Here is a 20,851-nt window from a genome sequence, read left to right on the forward strand (position 1 = left end):
ATTTTCTGCCTTATGTTTCTTATTATTCTATTCATTGGTTCATTCACTTGTTCCTTCACTCAATGATTCCAACTAGCACTATTTGTCTACCACATGCCTGGCATGTTACCACTGCTTGAAATTTCCCATCCTGTTTACACACGCTGCTCCTCTCCACCCAGAGTGGACTGAGTCTATTTCCTCTCTCCTTGAATCTGGCTGGCCTGTGATCTGCTCTGACCAATAGAATGCAGCAAGCAGCACCCTGCTGTTTGCAGGCCTGGGCCTTAAGAAACCTGGCAGCTTTGGCTTCTGCTCTCTTGAGGGCCCTGAGCCACTATGTAAAAAAGCCCAACCTCTCTGTTGGAGCAAAAGAGGCAGCAGAGGCACCAGACATGTGAGTCAAGTATCTTGGATCCTCCAGGCCCAGTCAAGCTGTCCCAGCCAACACCACATGGAGCCGAGGCCCCACCCAGCCCTTCCCACATTGCTGAACTGGAAGAAAGAAATGGTTTTTGTTGTTTTAAGCCACTAAGTTTTGGGGTAGTTTGCAATGCAGCAATAGATAACACACATTAGCAAACATGAAACTTCGAAACAAATATGAAACTTGTAAAGTCACATGAAAAGTATACCAGAGGCAAAAGAGCCAACTCCTAGACCTATCACTCGTCTCAGGACTCAACTGATCTGATCAAAAGGAAGTTACTGTTTTCAGTAAAGCAGAAGACTCCGAGTCCAGTTTATAGGTAATTAAGGAGGAGTGATTAGCTAAAAAGTAAAAACATGCAGGTATAGAGCAATCATTCCAGAAATTAGAGTAACACAGTGGTTTTCAACCCTGCCTATATTCAGAATTACCCAGGGCATTTTTTAAAATGTAGATTCCTGGGTTCCACCCTTTAACACCCTGATTTACATAATTTGGGGTGGGATCAACGATAGTATTCTGAGATTCTGCTGAGGCTCAGAACCACAGATTGTGAAGAATAAAGGCAAGCCTAAAAAGAAATCCAACAAACCAAAAAAAAAAAAAAAAGAAAGAAAAAGAGCTGGTGAGGAGAGCAGGGCTGTAGATTTGGAGAGAAAGGGAATAATGGGAAGAACAGCAAAGTCAAGAGAGGGAAGTACCAAATACACAGGATGCATTGATCAGGTGGGTTTCTAAAGAACTTCCAAATGTTGCCTAAAGTCTCAAGAATGAAACTATTACATGCATATAAAATAATGTGAACGGGGCCAGCCCCGTGGCTTGGCAGTTAAGTGCTCGCGCTTTGCTACTGGCGGCCTGGGGTTTGGATCCCGGGCGTGCACCGACGTACCGCTTCTCCCGCCATGCTGAGGCCACGTCCCACATACAGCAACTAGAAGGATGTGCAGCTGCGACATACAACTATCTACTGGGGTTTGGGGGAAAAAATAAATAAATAAATAAAATTATAAAATTAATCTTGTCTTTAAAAAAATAAATAAATAAATAACGTGAAAGATTGTAAGCCAAATTGGAACGTGGAACTTTTTGGGGATGGAGGTTTAGAGGGCACTTTCACTTACTTAATTTTTTTTTCCCCACAGTGAGAGAGTATTACTTTTAATACTTAGACCAAAAAAAAAAAAAAAGATAAGAAAGCATCTGAGAGAATTTTTAACTAAGTAACTTGTAACAATCATTATATACCTACTAAATTTTTAAAAAATACATTAAAATGTGTAAACCCAATATTGTTGGGTTTAAGGTAAATTGATACATTATTGGAATATCAACTTAAGAGTCATGAAACTATTCATACCCTTTGGCCTAATTCCATTTTATACCTCAAGGAAATGACCAGAAAGAAAAGAAGTAGTTTGTACAAAGATGGTCATAGAAATGCTATTTATAATACTGGAGAGTTGGAAAAATCTCAAAAGTTCAACAATAGCGGTTAGGCTAAGTAAACTGCAGTGCATTATCAAGATGGAGAACTATGGAACACTGAGCAGTGTGTGGCCTAGGCGGATATACGGAAATGTTAGCTGCAGTTAAATAAAAAAACAACAAAACTCCTGTATCGGGACGGCTACTATGCAAAACAGACCTGTGAACTAAGGAAGATCATAGAATTATATGGAGGGATGGAAATAGTTATAGCTTAATATCCTTTCTCCAGAAAATCATTTAAAATCTGGATTTTTTTAATGGGGGGGTGGGCAGAATCTAGGACTTGCCTGTAGCAGAATTAACTACTGTGCTTATTCTTTTAACTTCCTGTGCCTGAGCACTCCAATGTTCTCCCACTGCAGCAACACAGTTTATCACCCACAAACATAACTGGGCACAGAAGCATGGAGGGGAGTACTTTTTAATCAGTGACATCAAATCAGTGTTTTGAAAAAAATGGGTGCAGCGAAGGATATACCAGAAAAAATGGCACTTGCAGATTTATAGAAGACATTCTTTTTCTGTCCTTTTCATGCCAACCAAGTGATGGTATGTACTTATGTGGTTACTTTCATTATAACCAAAGGGAAAGACCAATCAGAATGGAATGTTTAATCTCTCTAAGAACTATCTCAAACATACCAAGAAGCACAGAGAGTAACGTAATAAACACCCATGAACTCAGCACCCAGATTTAGCCAATGTGAATATCTGCAAATTCTCTTGTATCTCTCCCCAATCCTATTCATCTCTCCCCCCTCACAGGTAAAACTATTTGGATCTTGGTGGCGTCCTGCCCTTGCATTTTAAAACACTTTTACCACATAAGTATAAATCTATAAATAATACAGAATGTCATTTCACTTATTTAAAAATTGAAATGGCATCATAATGTATATACCCTACTGCAACTTTTTTTTCATGTAACATCCCTTTTGAAATAGATCCATGTTAAAATGCGTAGCTGTCATTAATTTTGTTTTAATGACTGCATGGTATGTTTAAAAAATTATCAATTTTATTATGAAGTATTTTTAAAAAACAGAAAAAAATAAAATAATAAACACTCATGTACTCAAGACCAAATTTCATCATATATTAGCACTGTGCTATAGCGTCATATTAATTCAGATCTTTTTTAAAGAAACAAAATTTACAGATGCATTTGTAGCCTCCTGCACCCCTTTCCCTGATCCTAGTCCCCACCCTCCCTTCCTAGACACTATGAGGATTTTAGCGGTTGTAACTCCTACGAATATTTTAATACTTCTCCTACATATTTGTGATCCATAAACAAAATATAGTTGTGTTTTGAATGTTTTTAAGTTGTATAGAAATGATTTACACGCTTTTTTCTCTAGGTGCTTTTTTCACTTAACGTCATCTTTCTGAGCTTTAACTGTGCTGATAGATGGTAACTCTAGTTCTTGACAGACGCAGTGTTCCTTCACTCATTTTCACTGAATATTTTTTCATCATATGACTATAATACATGTTTACTAACTACTGTATGATGGAGATTTAGGTTTTTCCAGTTTTTTTTGTTTGTTTCCAGTTTTTACTATTATAAATATACTACTACGAACCTTGTAGTAGAGACACGGAGAGGCAGGGTCTAGATCCTCCTTCAAGGAAGGGCTTATTGCCTCAGCTGCTGAGAGTGCTGTCAGCGTACAACCTTCATTCAGCCTTCAGCCCCTTTAGGGAATTGCTTCAACTTCATCCAAGGTCATACCCTTCCAGGGATACCCCCCATCCGATGACTGGGTGAATGTATAAACATCCGGCTCACTGCAGGAGCAACTCAGCGACAGAGCTCCCCATGGAGTCAAGGATGTTGGGCCCCTACTGCAGCTTACGCCTCCCTCTCCTCACCCCTGCTTCTTCCTCTTCCTACCACAGGTCTTGATCCCAAGGGCATATCTTAGTAAACAACCAGCACGTTAAATTCTGCCATCATTAACAGATTAAAGAAAAATATGATTATCTCAATACATGCTACAAGCTACTCTGTGGGTGAGAGAGGCTCCATGGAGGAGCACAGAAGCCCCAGACATGTGAGTGAAGTAATTATACTGGACATCCAACCTCATCAAGTACCAAGTGAGAACCACGCAACCATGCCCAGTTAACTTGCAGAGATATGAGAGATAATAATAAATTGCTGTTTTAAATCATTAAGTTTTGGGGTGGTTTATTACACAGTAATATATAAGAGGACCATAGGAATAGAAGATAAATTCCTTAATATGATAACGTATAGATACCAAAAACTATGAAAAACATCCTAAGAATGATAAATCTTTAGAATCATTCTCATGAATGTCCAGAAGAAGACTGATCAACACCAGAACTGTTTCTAATCAATTTTGTTTTGAAGACCTCAGCTATAAGACCTGTGGTAGGTGGAATAATGGCCCCTCAAATATGTCCAAGTGCTAATCTCTGAAACCTGTGAATATGTGAGGTTACACAGCAAAGTATAATTAAGGTTGCAGGTGGCTTAAGGTTGCTAATCAGCCGACCTAAAAATAAGATTATTCTGGATGATCCTAGTGGGCCCAATGTAATCACAAGGGTCCTTAAAAGTGGAAGAAGCAGCTAGAAGTTGAGTCAGAGAAAAAGATATGACAGTAGAAGCAAGATCTGTCTCTGAGAAGAAATGTGACGTGCCATGAGAATTCAACCCACTATTGCTGGGTTAGAAGACAGAGGAAGAGGGTTACCAGCCTATGAATGTGGGCAACTTCTAGAAGCTGGAAAGGGCAAGGAAATAGATTCTCCCGTAGAGTCTCCAGAAGAAACGCAGCCCTGCGGACACCTTGACTTCAGGCCAGAGAGGCTCATTTCAGACTTCTGACTTCCAGAACTTTAGGATAATAAGTTTCTGTTGTTTTATGTCATGAAGTTTTGTGGTAATTTGTTACAGCAGCCATAGAAAACTAATATAAAACCATACATATAAAATAAGGGATATGTGGATAGGAAAAATGTGTACATGGGGATGTGTACATTTTTCTCTCTCAAAAAACATTTTTTAGAAATGCAGTTATTATTTCATGTTCTAGATTTTAATTTATTATGTTAAACTCATCCATATTTTCTGTATCAGGTAAGATGAATACAGGAATTGGTGCTACCCAAAGAGGAAGAACCCAAACCCCATTTAGTATTTAGCTTAGAGTTTACCTCAGAATCTGAAAAATAATTTCAAACAAAATAATGAAGCCATGCCCCGAAGATCTGCCTCAGGAGGTTCTGGAAATCTGTCTATTTCTGTTTCTAATTTCTGAAAAATTATTCGTGATAATCCACTGAAACTGAAGCCAATTACCAGAATGTGAGCACCACATCACATTCATATTCGTGCCCTTGATGTGTCACGAATCAATGAATGAATAGTAACAAGTTTTTTTAAAGCACAGATGGTGTTTGTGGCAGCCATGAGAATGTGCCTCTCAGATCTCCGAGCACAACACTGACGCCAGGGCTGCTGCGTTATGAATCACTCCACTTCCCCCAGGCTGCTCCGGGCCAGGGACTGAGCACGGCAAGGAGACTCAGGCAGGCCTGGTGGTGTGAGACACGAAACTCCTCTGACAGGTAACTCTGGCCAGAGGACCCCCCCTGGCCTATCGAAAACTTTCTTAGGTCGCATTGCACTTTAAGATGCTTTCCACTGAGACTTCCTTTCTTCTTCCTCTCCTTCACAAGCTACCAGTACTCCCTCTTGCTCTGGTTTCCTCCCCATTTTCCCTCATAGGTGTTTCCCCCCTAAATCTCTTGCACATCTAATCCCATCTTGGTATCTGCTTCTTAGAGAATCTTAAGTAACAGTGGCTAAGTGCACGAGTTGCAAAGGATTCCCTAGATAGGACATTAAAATGAAAAGAGAAATAACTGTGTGCTCAAAGGTTTAGGATATAAAGATTCTTTAAAAGTGATATTAAAGATGTATATTTATTAACATCTTCAAGACACATTATTAAGTGAAAACGTTTACAAAACAGTATTTATAGTGGGATCTCGTTTTTGTAAATAAGCATAGCAAAAGGTATAAAAGATATACACCAAGATTTTAAAAATGGTATCTCTAGGCAGTATTTAAACTTTCTTGTTTCAGTTCATCTGCAGTTTCAAATTTGTCTACAATAAACACATGCTTTTATAATAACACAAGAAAGTTTTTTTAAGCTTTAAAGAAATATTGAAGTCCTTAATTAAGTAAGCATGCTACTCTTAGGTACTGTCAAACATGAAAACTAGATTTTTATCAGACATAAACTTTGTGCACCTTCTCAGCTCTCCTCAACTGCCTTTCTTTCTGAAAACACTGCCTGTATCCCAGACCACCCACCGCTGCTGCCTTTGCAGAGCTGCGTGGCTGGTTCCCATCTGGTGGTGCTGGTTGAACTGTCAGTGCCTAGTTGCCCTCCGTTTCTAGGCTTAGTTGAGACGCCACAGTGCAAGGCCCAGACTCTGGCTCCCTGAAGGGCTGAATGATGCAGCCTGGAAGTATGAGCTCCCCTTGGGGTGAAACTCGACTTTTGGGAAATGAGAGATGGGAAGGAGCTGGTCAGACACATTCTCCCGTCTTTCTCAATTCCTGGGACTTCACTGAGCAGGGTGTTTTCTTGCATGATTTCTGGAGAAGCCCCTCTTGCTGAGGGAAGACACGTGCTGAGTGACCTCCTGTGTCTTACAAAGCACTGCCAGTGCAGTCAGGCATCACTTTGCAGAACTTCACATCTTACCTCACCTCATTTCTTCCTTTTTCCCTCACTCTCACCCCTTGGGAACTGTAAAATAAGGATACTTGGCCATAATTGATGTAATGTAAAATACTAAAAAGAGCAGTCATGAACACGCACTACTCAGACCCCTGTTCAAGAAAGTCCATGCTACCCAGCTGCAAAGAGTGGGCTTAGCTGGCACCCTCAGCTGACAGCACCTTCAGGATTCACCTCAACTTTTGAGCCCAGGTCAGACACTTCTCAGGGTGGCCCCAAGCCCTATGACTGATTGTGACAATGGTAGCCGAGATCACATTCTTCTTGGCTGGCCTCCACCTGATGACCGAGCAAAGCAGGGGTACCAGGGTTTTGCCACTTCCACCCAACTTTCACCTCCCCTAACAATCACTGCTCCAGCTTCCCCACTGGGCTGGCAGAGATTCCAGGCTGATGCCCCTCTGCCCATCCTGCCTCCTCTCTTTTTCTTTCATAGGCGTTCCTCTCCATAAACCTTCTACACTCCTCACTCCCTCTCAGTGTCTGCTTCCCAGAGAGCCTAGCTGGCACAGCTGGTACCAGAAGTAGTCTGAGAAAGCAGGCAGTAAGATAGGGTTTGGGGACTGGATCACTCACCACCTGGCTAGCAATAGGCACCCCATTCCGAGTGATGGGTAGAGAAGAGAGAGCCCCTGGCAAAAGGTGAGAGTCCTGTTTCTAAAATTTTCACTGGTGGTTAGTTAGGACAATGCACTAGTGGAGAGGAATGCACTGGTTGGTGCAATGACTCAGGCATTTGAACTGTAAAGGGAATGATCAATATAAGGATAATTGAATTAGAGTGTTGTTATGAAGTTTTATTTTCACCCTACAGACTGATAATGAAAAGCCGTGGGTAATAACTTTGTTTACTAACTTGGAGGTCACTCTCTCAGGACAAGAGAATTTAACATCCAAGCTAGGACCCTAGGGGATGTTGAAAACTTGCAACTAGGGTGACTCCTAAAAACCTGGAAAAAGCAATGGCCCTCACAGAGCCTGAATTGAAATGCTTGAATTGCCATGGTACAGAAGAGGAAGGGAGTAAGATTCAGGGAAGTGGGAATGCTGGAATGGATGAGGCCAGAGAAATGTGTTTCCCAGGAAGGCCCAAAGGATGTGCCATTCACCAAGGGCGTTAGGAATGCGCTGGAGAGAGGGGCCCCAGCACCCTATGACGTTCAGTGTGGCTCTCCTCTGTAGGCCAGGGTGAAAGGCAGGGGACGCAGTCACAGAATCTGGCTCACTGACAGCAAAGGTGATGCGAAGGCCCTGGAGCAATAGAAGCCAGTGGTAGCATTTCACCATCAGAAGCCGGAGGGTCACGGTGTCCACAGTTATGGGTCGGTTAATAGAACACAGCATCGTTAGAGGCAAAACAGCTGAGAAGCCAAAAGGCACTGCTTAATACACACAATCAAAATCAAGCAAAAGTGGATGAGTGGGAGGTTGAGGGACGTCATCCAAAAAAAAGTCTCTTGCCCAGTTTCTGGACCTGAATCAGTTTTCAGACCTGGTGCCCCTTGACTGAAGAGATGCCTAAATTCCAGCGTGAAGAACCCTGCAAAAATAATGATTTACCTAGTGCTTTTCTGAAGGGATATAGGCCATGTACTTGAGTGACTGTTCACTGAGGAAAGGGAAATACTCAGACACTTCAAGGACTGCTGAAGACAGGGTCCAAGTTGATACTGATGTCCAACAACCAGAAACTTCATCATGGGCTCTGTGTATGAGTGAGGACATACAGGGGCCAGGTGATAAATGGAGTCTTGGCCAAAGTCTGGGTCCACTGGGTCTGTGACTCACCTGCTACTCATTTCTCTGGTCCCCAAATATATACTTGGGATTGACATACTCAGCAGTTGGAGTAACCCACACATTGGACCTATTGGTAAGAGTCATCATAGTAGGGAAGGTCAAGTGGAAGCCTCAGAAACTCCCCCCTGCCCCCAAGATAGTGAATCAAAAACAGTACAACACTGGAGGGGGATGCAGACAGTAGGGCCACTCTTAAAGATGCAGGCATGGTGGCCCTAGATTAGCTCTCTTCAATTTGCTGGTCTGGTCCTTGCAGAAACCAGATGGATCCTGGAGACTATTACTAGCTCAACCAAGAAATCACCTTATCACAGCTGCCCAGCCAGGCATAGTTTCTTTGCTAGAGCAGATAATATGGTCTCTGGTATGTAGTATGTAGCCATTGATTTAGTGAATGTGTACTTTTCTATCCCAGTCAGGAAAGAAGATCAGAAACAGCTTGCCCCAGGGCCATGTTAACTCTTCTGCCATCTGTCATAATTTAGCCTAAAGACATCTGGACCATCTGGACATACTGCAGAACATTGATTCATTACAATGATGACATCATGCTGATCTGGCAGCATGAGTAAGAGTGCTAGCATGCTGGAGACCTTGGTAAGACACATGCACTCCAGAGGGAGGGAGATAAACTCTATAAAAATTCAAGTACTAGCCAACTCAGTCAAGTTTCTGCATAGCCCATGGTTAGGTGCACGCCAGGACATTCTCTTCAAAGTAAAGGACAGATTGCTGTACATGTATCCACTACTACAATGAAGGAAGCACAATGACTGTTAAGCCTCCTTGGGCTTTGGAAGCAACACATTCCACACCTAGGAAAACTGCTCCAGCCCCTAGGGAAGGTGCCAGCTTTGAGTAGGGCTCAGAGGAGAGAACGGCTCTGTAGCAGGTTCTGGCTGCAAAGCAAGCAGCAAAAACAAAAATCTCAGCACATTCTGTGATATTTCAGATGTCAGCAGTAGGAAAAGATATGGTATGAAGTTTATGGCGAGTCCCAGTGGAAGAATCACAACCCAGGCTTCTGAGGCGATGGAGCAAGGTCACACCATTTGCAGCAGAGGATTACATACCTTTTGTAAAGCAGCTCCCAGCATGCTAATGGGCCCTGATAGAGCTGGAATGCTTGACCTTGGGATACCAATTGATCCCGAGTCTGGAACTGCCCATCATGAGTTGGGAACAGTCATAAAGTCAGAAGGGCCCAGTAGCAATCCATCATAAGATGGAAATGGGACATTTCACATCTGGGACTGAGCATGAGCAGGAAGAGATGACATAACAAGGAGCATGAGCAGTGGATCCAGGACCCCATGGTATCCACAATGTCCCATCATGGCTTCCACTGTGTAGCAGTGTCCCTCTTGAGCTCACACTAATGACCATATGGTCCTCCAATTCAACCAGCTGAAGGAGGAAGAAAAACTCCTACCTTGGTTTATGGATGGGTTGATTCAGTATGTGGGTGAAAACCAAAAGTGGATGCTGTCTGTATTATAGCCTTATTCAGGCTTGGCTGTGAAAGGCAGTAATGAGAACGGTTTGACAGACAAATTTTCCCAATGGGCAGAGCTTCTGGAGGTGCAACTGGTTATCCACTTTGTGTGAAAGAAATGTCCTAAAGTCAAAATGTACATGGACTCATGGACAATGGTGAATGGTCATGGGGCTGGAAGGAGACAAATTAGAATATCAGAGACAAGGAGGTCTGGGAAGAGACATATAGAAAGACACATGAGAGTGGGCACAAGGTGTGAAGATTTCTGTATCAAATATATTTTTTTTATAATTTTATTTATTTATTTTTTTCCCCCAAAGCCCCAGTAAATAGTTGTATGTCATAGCTGCATTTCCTTCTAGTTGCTGTATGTGGGACGTGGCCTCAGCATGGCCAGAGAAGCGGTGCGTTGGTGCGCACCCGGGATCCGAACCCGGGCCGCCAGCAGCGGAGCGCGTGCACTTAACCGCTAAGCCACGGGGCTGGCCCTGTATCAAATATTAATGCTCACCTGAAAGTACCCACATAGCATGGGCACCAAATAACCAAGTGGGCAAAACAACTTGACCAGCTGACATTCTCTGACATGATAGGCAAACAGATGACATGGCTACGGCGGCAGAGATGGAGGTTTTGCATGGGTCAAAAAACAGGGACTCCCACTTAGAAAGGCCCATCTAGTGATGGCCTGCTTTGAATGTTCAACCTGCCCCCAGCCCCAGCAACAGACAGGAATACTGAGCCCCTAGTATGGCACTATTCCTTAAGGAGACTAACAGGTCACTTGGTAGCAAATGGTCTATATAGAAAGGTCCTTTCATCCTGGAAGAGCTAACGATTTTTCTCACAGGAATAGATACTTAATCTGAGTATGGGTTTGCCTTTCCTGCCTGCAGTGCCTCAGCCACTATCAAGCCACTTACAGAATGCCTGATCTACAGACGTGAAACAACTTAGTATCCAGCAAGGGAATCCATTTTAGAGACCCACTGGTCATGTGATATACTGTGTCATTCAAAAGCTGCTGGCTAAACAGAATGTTGGTACGGCGTGCTGAAGGCACAGCTGAAGCACCAGCTCAGAGGCAACCCCCTGCCAGGAGGCAGGTACCATCCTTTAGGACATGGATACATGTTGAATTACCTTTATATGGCACTATGTCTCCAAGAGGGAGAATACATGGGTCCAAGAAACAAGGGGTGGAAGCAGGAGTGGCCTCACTTTCAGTGACCCACCAGGGGTAGATTCTGCACAGCTCTGCATTCTGTAGGGTTAGAGGTCCTGCCCCCCAGAATGGGAGTGTTCTTGGCAGAGGACAGCAAAAATGCCATTGAACTACAAGCTGCAGCTGCCACTTGGACACTCTGGGTTCTGTGTGGCCAGTTACCAGCAGGCAAGAAGAAGAATCACATCTTGAGAGGGATAATTGACCCTGATCAGCAGGAGGAGGCAGGGCTGCTATTACATGATGGGAGCAGGGAGGAACGCGCGCGGAACTCAGGTGACACTTTTGGCTGCCTCTTGGAACACTCTTGCCTAATTGTGACAAATGTAGTGTTGTAGTAATGGAGCCGATACACCGGTAAGGTTACCAGGAATTCAGACCCCTCAGGAAGGATGGTTTGGGAAACACTACACATGAGCCACTGAGGCCCGCAGAGTGAGGGACTTGAGAACAGTTAGTGGAGGAGAGAGACTATGAGTATCAGTTGGGGCCATGAGACCAACTGTAGCCATGGGGGCTACAGTTCATCCCTCTAAATTCCCTCTTTTAAGTTTCCCCTCAGGAAGAGAGGCACCAGAGCCCTAGAGGAGCTGCTCCACAAATGTGCTATGGAGTGGATCCACGTGGCACACAAGGTGAATTGTGGCAGGTGTGGAGATGCGCCAGTCAGATCCTCCTTCAAGAAAGGACTCACTCCTCAGTTGCAAGGAGGGTGGTTAGCTGACAGTCCCCAGCTGTTTGTGTCTTCGGAGTCAGCTTGAGGTTTTCATCCTACGCTTTTCTCAGGGTGGTCCCCAGCCAAGGACTGAGCAAGGCCTAACCATTTCTACTCAGTGGGAGAACTTCTTTAAGGAACAATCTTTGCTCTGGAGCTCCCTGTTGGAGTAGCCTGCCCAATCCTGCTTCTGCCCCTTTTCTTTCACAGGTGTTACCCCCCATAAACTTTTGCATTCCTAACTTCTTTTCAGTGTCTGCTTCTGGAAGAATCTAACTGGAACACACGTGTCCATGAGACCTCTGAATTCAAGTTGTTCCCTGGTCCCCATCCTGGGATGTGTGACCTGACTAATCAGAACTGCTATTTTCTCATATATAAAATTAAGGACTTACTCCTTTCATACCAATAATCATTATATGATTATTGTGAGGATAAAATGAATATGTGCAGGAAAGTTCTATGTAATCTGAAAATCGCTATGTAAACTATTACAGTTTTTATTGAAAGGCTTAAAGAGTTAAAGCATTTCCCAGATTATCTAACAATCCTCAATAGTTAAAAAAAAATTCAAACAGATAATTGTTTTCAAGCCCTTTCAAAGCCAGTATGGTGGAAGTGGTTTTTCTGTAGCTTTACTTATTCCCAGGGAGTAATTTATACACTCAGAGATCTTGCTTGACAATCAGATACAGACCTAAATAAAGAACTGTTTGGTACTATAGTAACCTGCCATGGGAATTTTGGTTTGTTTCTTTCCTTTTCTAGGATAACAATTACTAAGACAGAGGAAATGAGAAACATTGAAACAACCCTTTTGACAAAACACAGTGGCCAGATTATTCAGGAAAAATACTTAACACCTGTGTGACCACGACCCAATTTTCTCTAGCACTATTGTGACAGCACAATTTTATCTGTGGATAAATACCGCAATATTAATATACATATAAACAAAAATATTTTCTATAAACATATTCTTTTAGTGTTCATTCTTAGTATTCATACTTATCTATAATGTATTACAAAAACACAGCTAGTGATGATGTCATCACTTTTTATCAGAAAAACTTTTAGCAGTAACTTTTTAGCAGAAAAGATGGGAAATATAATGTGCTATTGTTTGCTTAGCTGGTGATACAGATTTGCAATGAGTTTTTTTTCTTTCTTTCTTCCTGCCTTTCAAAAGGTATATCTCTGATTTGCATTCGAGAGTTGACACAAATTCAGTTGCAAGCTTTGAAAATTTGCAGTTCTACATAAAAAACTGTAAAAGGATTTAAAAACCAGTCCTTTTCCCCTTTTGCTCACCCTGTCCAAAGTGCCTTTTTTTGGGCCAAGCAGATTCATAGGTCTAAAATGTCCAGCTGAGCGACAGAACTAGAACTTTCAGCTCTTTACTCAGATGTGAGGACAATAGTGAACTACGTGTAGCCGACAATGCACAGTTAAGCCAAATGGTTTTGCATATGTTTTAGAAATATGCATAAAAGTCAAAGAAGAAATAATTCCCATTGTACTTTACTGTGGATGCAGAACACCTGCAATATGAACTGGACACTAATAGGACAGAGAATGCCAATAACAGAAACTGAATTATAAGATCCACTAGGCAATTTTAAGAATGTGTTTCATCATAGTTCAGTACGAATAGAATTCTTCAGATTTACACATTTTTTTATACGTGCATTCTGGGAACTCTGATTATTGAATACAACTTCAAAAGGGCTCAAGCCAGTGACCTCAAAATGAGGCGCACAGAACAGTACACAAAGATGAAAGTGAAGAAATAAAACACTGATGAACCGAAATGTAAGCACTCATACCATTAGGACATGCCTGAATTTTCATCTATTTTGCCTTGGTGTTCTACTGGGTTGTCTTCAGACACCTTCCTTTCATATCTTAGATTGTGTCTCAAGGGTGTTAGCGGGGAATCTAACAGTCTGGGGGATCCCAATAAACTTTAGCACATAGTTCGTGTTATGTTAACAGAGTACTTCTTTCTGAATATGTTATCCATCCTGACTTCCTCCGGGCGGATGGAGGCAAATTTACATCTGGGGGTACCTCTGATTCACCGGAGTTGGAAAAGTCTCACTTCCTCCGCTTTTGTTCCTCTTTTCTCGGGTTCGGAGGCCACCTGTCCCGCCGGGCACACCTGACCCCCTCCCCGCCCGCGGAGCGAGCAGACGGCGGGTCTTCAGCTCCAGCCCGCGGCAAGACGCTGTGCGGAAGGAAGGAAAGAGTCGGGCGCGCGGCCGCTGGCGCGCGCGCGCGACGGGGACGCCGAGGGGAGGGGCCGGCGCGCGCGCGGGGTGTGCGCGCCGCCGCCGCGTCACCAGCGTGCGGCACGTGCCCGTGTTTACGTCCCTCGTGGAGCCGCCGACGTCAGCAGCCGAATGGCAACATTGTGGCGATACTGAGGCGCAGAGTTGAGGAGACGCGTCCATCCGTCAGGCGGGCTCCCGGCGGTCGGGAAGAGGAGCAGGAGGAGGAGGAGGAGGGGCGGCGAGATCGGCCCGGCGAGCGGCGGGGACGCACACACCGCCGGCTCCGACCGCCGACCGGCCTGTCCGGCCCCGTCGGCCCCGCGCCTCACCTCCAGGGCGCCGCAGACGCAGCCCCTCGGCCGGGCTTGTAAACAGATCCGGCCGCACGTGACCATGTGAACTACCTGCTCCGGGGACGCGTATTGTCTTTCCCGCGAGCCGCGCCACAAAGGAGCGCGGCGGCCCGGGTGCGGCGGGCCGGGCGGGCGGGCGGGCGAGCGAGCGGGGGAGCCGGCCGGCGCGCTAAGATGGCTGAAGGCGCCCGGCGGGGTTGAGCGGGGGGCGCGACGCAGCAGCCGGTGAGGCCTCGGCGGCGGGCCCGGCGGCGCCTCCCCCGCGGCCTGCCCCGGAGCCATCATGTCGTTCGCGCTCGAGGAGACGCTCGAGTCGGACTGGGTGGCCGTGCGGCCCCATGTGTTCGACGAGCGCGAGAAGCACAAGTTCGTCTTCATCGTGGCCTGGAACGAGATCGAGGGCAAGTTTGCCATAACGTGCCACAACCGGACGGCCCAGAGGCAGAGGAGCGGCTCCCGGGAGCAGGCGGGGGCGCGAGGGGGCCCAGAGCCCGGCGCGTCCGCGTCCGACGGGACCCGTGGGCCGGGCAGCCCGGCGGGCAAGGGCCGGCCCGAAGCCTCCGCGTCTGCGACTCTGGGCCGGAGCCCCGGCGCCCGGAGGAGCCCGGCCTGGGCGGAGGGCGGCTCTCCGCGGAGCGCGCGCAGCCTTCGGGGGGACCCGCTGCTGCGGAGTCCGGCCGGCAGAGGGGTGGAGAGCCGCCTCAGGAGCCCGGGGCGGGCCCGGTCCAGCCCGAGCCGCAGGGCATCTGACGGCAGAGACGGAGCGGCGGTCGCCGCTGCGGCAGCCCCGCCGGCGCCCAGGGAGGCGCCGGCGTCCTCGGTGCGGGTGGTGAGCGCCTGCGGGGCGGTCTCCGAGGAGATCGAGGTGCTGGAGATGGTGAGGGAGGACGAGGCGGCCCCCGCGTCTCTGGCGCTCTCCGACGCGGAGCAGCCGCTGCCCGCCTCCGAGCTGGAGTCCCCGGCCGAGGAGTGCAGCTGGGCCGGGCTCTTCTCCTTCCAGGATCTGCGCGCCGTGCACCAGCAGCTGTGCTCCGTGAACTCGCAGCTGGAGCCGTGCCTGCCCCTGTTCCCCGAGGAGCCCTCGGGCATGTGGACCGTGCTGTTCGGGGGCGCCCCAGAGATGACCGAGCAGGAGATCGACACACTGTGTTACCAGCTCCAGGTCTACCTGGGCCACGGCCTGGACACCTGCGGCTGGAAGATCCTCTCCCAGGTACTCTTCACCGAGACCGACGATCCCGAGGAGTATTACGAGAGCCTTAGCGAGCTGCGGCAGAAGGGCTACGAGGAAGTGCTGCAGCGGGCCAGGAAGCGCATCCAGGAGGTAAGAAGCTAGTCTGGGCTCTAGGCGTCACTTTTGGTTACGCAGCACCAAAGGCCGGAGCCTCGGTCTGAGCTGTGCGCATTTGGGACACTTGTTTTTCTAGACAAGGGAAAAGGATGAAGATGGGTTCCTGACCTGTCTCATCCTTCTTTCCTTTCAGTGGTAGGAAAACCGTGGCTTTCCTTAATTGGCCCTCTGAAGGACCTTTGATAAGTCAGTAGATTTCCTCCCCCGATTTATCAAATAGGTTCTATATAATAAGTGCTCTGTTTGCTGCTCAGTACAGGCAGCAAAATTAAAGCCACTCAGAAAAAGGTGTTCCGTAAATATAAGCTAAATGAGCTTTTTGCCCCTAAAGCTCTTTCCGGCAATAAGTGCCCAGATATTAACGCTTCTTTCCTGGTGTCATGTTCCTTTACTCAGAATAGTTTGTCTTATGGAGCAAAGTTGGTCTTTTTTTTTTTTTAAGTTCGTATGTAGTTTAACAACTTAGACAAATTTTAAATTCATTTTCTTCCAAATGATTGGCCTGTCCAAATGAAGAGACACCAACTGACAATTGGATGCAAATGTATTTTTAAAGGTTTTATGCACACTCTAGGAATATCTCAAGTCTTTACAGATGGCGCGTGTTTCACTCCAGTTTTAGGGAGAAAAAAGGTCCTGGGCAGGAATGTTTATTATACTTTTGTATTTTAAGAGTGAAAGCCATGCAAAAGCTTTTTCAAACTATCTAATCCTTAAAATAACAGGAGATAATGGAGAAATGGTCTGAATGGATGTGCATAGGGAGCCCTACAATGTGTAAGATATGTGTAAGATATGCCTACTTAACAGCTTCTGCTGAAAGAACTTGATTAAAAAAAGTATTTTAAGATATACTTAGTGTCCCGTAATGGACGCTGACAGATATTTTCTCAAAACGATTTCTTTTTAGTTTTAGTACCAACTGAGGTTGGAGTTGGCGTGGGGGAATGCCCCTTTTATGGTGTCTGTATTTCTGACATTGTGTTGTCATCTGTTAACCTTGCCTATGTTTGCATAATACTTGAATTCTGCTATTAAGGCCAGGAAGCTGGAGCCTCCTGGTTTCTTTGTGGGATATTTCATATTTTTCTTTGCTAGACTCGAGGATTTAAGAAATAATTCTTTCTCACTTATCCCACAGTGCTCTTAAAACTTCCTGAATCCAGGTTTTCCCTCCTTCCTGTAAGTTTACTCTATGCTAAACATCACTCGTTGGTAATATGATCCTAGAGTACCAGAGATCTGTTTTTATATCTCTTTTTATCGTCTCACTTCTGGAGTCTGTTCTACTTTAAATTCTTTTTGGAAGGAAGTGACAGAAATCTTAAATAGTCACGTATATTCTCTTTAGAGTTTTGTTGATATTGACCTGTATGTCTTTTAAACTGCAAGGACAAAGTTAATTCTTCTTTCTCTCACTTGATTTACAGATCTATGTAATACTGTTTTTTTTTTTTTAAACTTTCTATTTTTTAATCTCTAAATGGCATAAGCATGTCGGGTATTAATTTTATTGTTACTCAGGAAAAGTAATTTTGTCTACTTTGTTTTTTTAATTCAAATTGGGTGCAAAATGAGGGGTGCCAAAAATATAGTAAATTAGTTTTCTAGAAAGAGTTTATTATGCTTACATTTTTTAAAAGGAATATGTTTTCCTAGTTAAGAGTATATTGACCATATTGTATTCTATTTAACAGAAAAATTTAAACTTTTAAAGAGGATTTTATGTTTTGGAGAACAACTCAAAGTAAATGAAATTTATTATAAATTCACTGAACATTAAATACGTAAGGTTTTGGTGCTTTAGATGACTTGAACAGTATTTGAAAAACAGCTATCAAGGACAACAAAAAGGGTCAGTTATAATGGCCACCCTGGTTTCTACTGGAAGATTGTGTTGAAAATATGCGGCTCAGTGGCGAAAGGGTGGTGTGATTGATTACTGATGTCTGCCATGGGCATGATAATGGGGATGTATAGCACACCAGCCGTGTATTGTTTTGTTCTCCAGCTGCTTAAATTCTTTGCTATGATAATAGTTTGCAGTACTATTTTTTTGGGTAAAGTCTTTATAGAAGTTATGTTATTTTTGTATTATTGATTCTGTTGAGTCTAGTAATTACATCTAATCCAATTTTTTTTTTTTTTTTGGTGAGGAAGATTGGCCCTGAGCTAACATCCGTTGCCAATCTTCCTCTTTTTGCTTGAGGAAGACCGGCCCTGAGCTCACATCCGTGCCAGTCTTCCTTTGTATGTGGGACGCCGCCACAACCTGGCCTAACGAGCCGTGTGTATGTTTGCACCCAGGGTCAGAGCAGCAAACCCCAGGCGGCCAAAGCAGAGCATGCAAACTTAACCACTACCCACCAGCCGGCCCCTAATTCAGTGTTTTTTATTCCCAGTTCTCAGGTTGACTTAACTTGTGGAATTGGCGATAGGTTTTCAAGCTGGGTATATCTGGTAAATCAAACACATTCTTAGGTATACGTTACTTAGAAAATGTAGTCCTTTGGTCTTGTTTTTCCTTCTTTATTTCTTTGAATCTATTTTCTGGTCCTTTTTTCTACAGTATTCCTTTTCTTATCCATTTAAAGGTTTCAGCTTAAAGACCACACCTGTTTTTGTTCAAAATGGTCAGTAAATTGTTGAAAAGTTTTTTGTTTTTTTTTTTTTTAAAATAGAACAGACTAGAACTAGATTCTAAACTTCTCACGGTCACTGGCCTTGACAATATCTTGGAATTCTCTTCTTTGCCACGCCTAGTTCAGGGCCACACATCTTGGGAGCACTCATATTAATGGGCAAAGGACACCAGAGTTTTTTATAGTATTGCAACAATTTAAAGGATTTGAAAGAAGTGTCCTTTTAATGTAAAGTTGTGGGTAAATAAAATTTTATAAATTGATAAATGTAAATTCCTCAAGAGACCATACTATTTAAAAACTGGGAGAAAAATCTCTTAAAACTGTAAATAAGTTCCTAAATAAGAGGTCTTTATCTGAGTTGGTGAGTTCCCTATAAATTGAGGGGAGCTATAGGTGAACTTTAATGGGGTACTTTAAGTAACATGCAGAGTTTTAGATACATAGGCATAGTTGCTTTTTTGGAGAGAAAAGCTTAGCTACTTTGTAGGCTTGGGGCATACCTCTATTGGAGTTTAATTTTTGGAATACAGTTATGATGTAATATGGGGTTACAGGAAGTACTCCTGTATCCTTGTCTTGTGAAATATTGAAGAATTAAACCTTAAGGTTTCAGCTAAAAGTTTTTATTAATGATTCACAAATTTGATCAACTGACTGGAAATAATAGTTTGTGAGGAGCTACAATTTGTACAATACTAATGAGAAATTACTTTTAGATAACATAGAAACTAGAGATTGTTTACTACTTAGGGCCTCAATCTTGAGTACAAAGGAAATGTGAAATTTATTACATGGTCGATTTATCTTGGACTTTTACAAGGGTTTACTGTAAGTCGTGCTATTTATATAGCAGGTACTCAATCCCTGAATGAATCAAGTGCCACCAAAGGCCTCTCGGAATGGTTTCAGCAGTAGCCTTGGTTGTTGGTCAGAGCTGAGGATCCTATTATAGTGTGTGTGCATGGGCGGCCCATACTGTGCATTACTTTTGATGACCTGGATTTTGTAAATAATGGTTTTTGTGTAAGGACAACTATTCTTTAAATGATTAATTTTGGTCTTTTAGATAGTAAACCTTAACTATGATGGCTTGATTAAGATCTAAAAATCAGCGTTCACTTTGGAATTTATTATGTTTGTGAAACTGTGCTCAATTCTCCTTTCTTTTCAGTTGAAACCACTGTTTGAGAGCATCATGTGTTTAAGAGTAACCATGCAAGGCATGCAGTAGACAGAGCCTACCTAGTGTTTGGAGTCGGAAAGACCTGGGTTCCAAATTGGACTCACCACTTCTGTGACCCAGTTAGTTATTTAACCTCTTTAAAACCGGGAAATGGGGAAAATACTTAAAGGATATCTTAAGATTCAAGTAAGACAATATGAAAAAGTGTCTGGCAGTTATCAAGGAGGCTTCCAGGAAGTGTTATTGTCTCTTGTTTCATGTAATAAGTATTCTCCAGAGTTTTCAACTTAACACTTCTTCGTGGAATGTAGCTAATATTTACTGGCACTACTTAGATATTGTGCACTTCACATTACCTATCTCCTTTTATCCTCCTCATGATCTTTTGAGATAAGTGGTGTTTTATACCTATTTTACTGAAGCAGAAGTTGAGACTTAAAGAGGTTACTTGGATTTGGCCAACGTTAAACAGCTGAGTGACCAAACTCAGATTCAAATTTAGGTTTGTCTTAATCCAAACGTGTGCAATGCCTTGTTTCCCTGAAGACATTAGAAGGAATGTCAGTCTCCACTCCTAAGAATATGGGAGTGTCAATATTTAGACATTGTAGTCAGTTCCATAATGACTTTTAAATTAGGATGACTCATTTGTTACATTTCAAATTAATTATGATAGGCATGGTGTGGGGCAGCATCTACAGGTTGTGTATTAGAAGAAAGGGGTTGCCTAGGGGTTCAAGGATGGATTTATGTTAGACCAGAGTGCCCAATCACTGTTTCCCTTTGTATCTTAAAATGACTCAGCTCTAAACAGCTCCTGACTTGTGAGGTTATTTAACAGAAGGGGCAAGGAGCTCTAAGAAGACTGCTTACCACCCTTCCTCCCAATTATGAATTTCCTAATTTTCCTGGAAAACTAAGATTAGTTATAAACTCTTGAGCCCTGCTGAAACTCCGATATATACATTAGAGAAATGACAGTCTTTTAGGAGCCCTAGGTTGCTGGTCTTTCATTGAGCCAGTGAGCCAGGACCCATGATTAGGTATAAAGAGTGGAAGCAGGTTTGGGAAGAACATAATGTGGTTGCAGTGGAGAGAGCTGTTCTGCCTGGTACTTC

At 43.9% G+C, this 20,851-nt stretch overlaps 1 protein-coding gene across 1 annotated transcript in view; it reads left to right on the forward strand.

Annotated features, from left to right (window-relative positions):
- The first annotated feature begins 14,553 nt into the window (after positions 1-14,553).
- Positions 14,554-20,851, forward strand: part of JMY (junction mediating and regulatory protein, p53 cofactor) — a 99,997-nt gene continuing 93,699 nt past the window's right edge. Inside the window, exon 1 of the mRNA XM_058568160.1 lies at positions 14,554-15,878. Coding sequence (XP_058424143.1) covers positions 14,838-15,878 — 1,041 coding nt within the window. The 5' untranslated portion in view covers positions 14,554-14,837. The remainder of the gene's footprint in view (positions 15,879-20,851) is intronic.

This window comes from Diceros bicornis, chromosome 1 (genome assembly GCF_020826845.1).
Source record: "Diceros bicornis minor isolate mBicDic1 chromosome 1, mDicBic1.mat.cur, whole genome shotgun sequence".
NCBI classification, from domain to species: domain Eukaryota; kingdom Metazoa; phylum Chordata; class Mammalia; order Perissodactyla; family Rhinocerotidae; genus Diceros; species Diceros bicornis.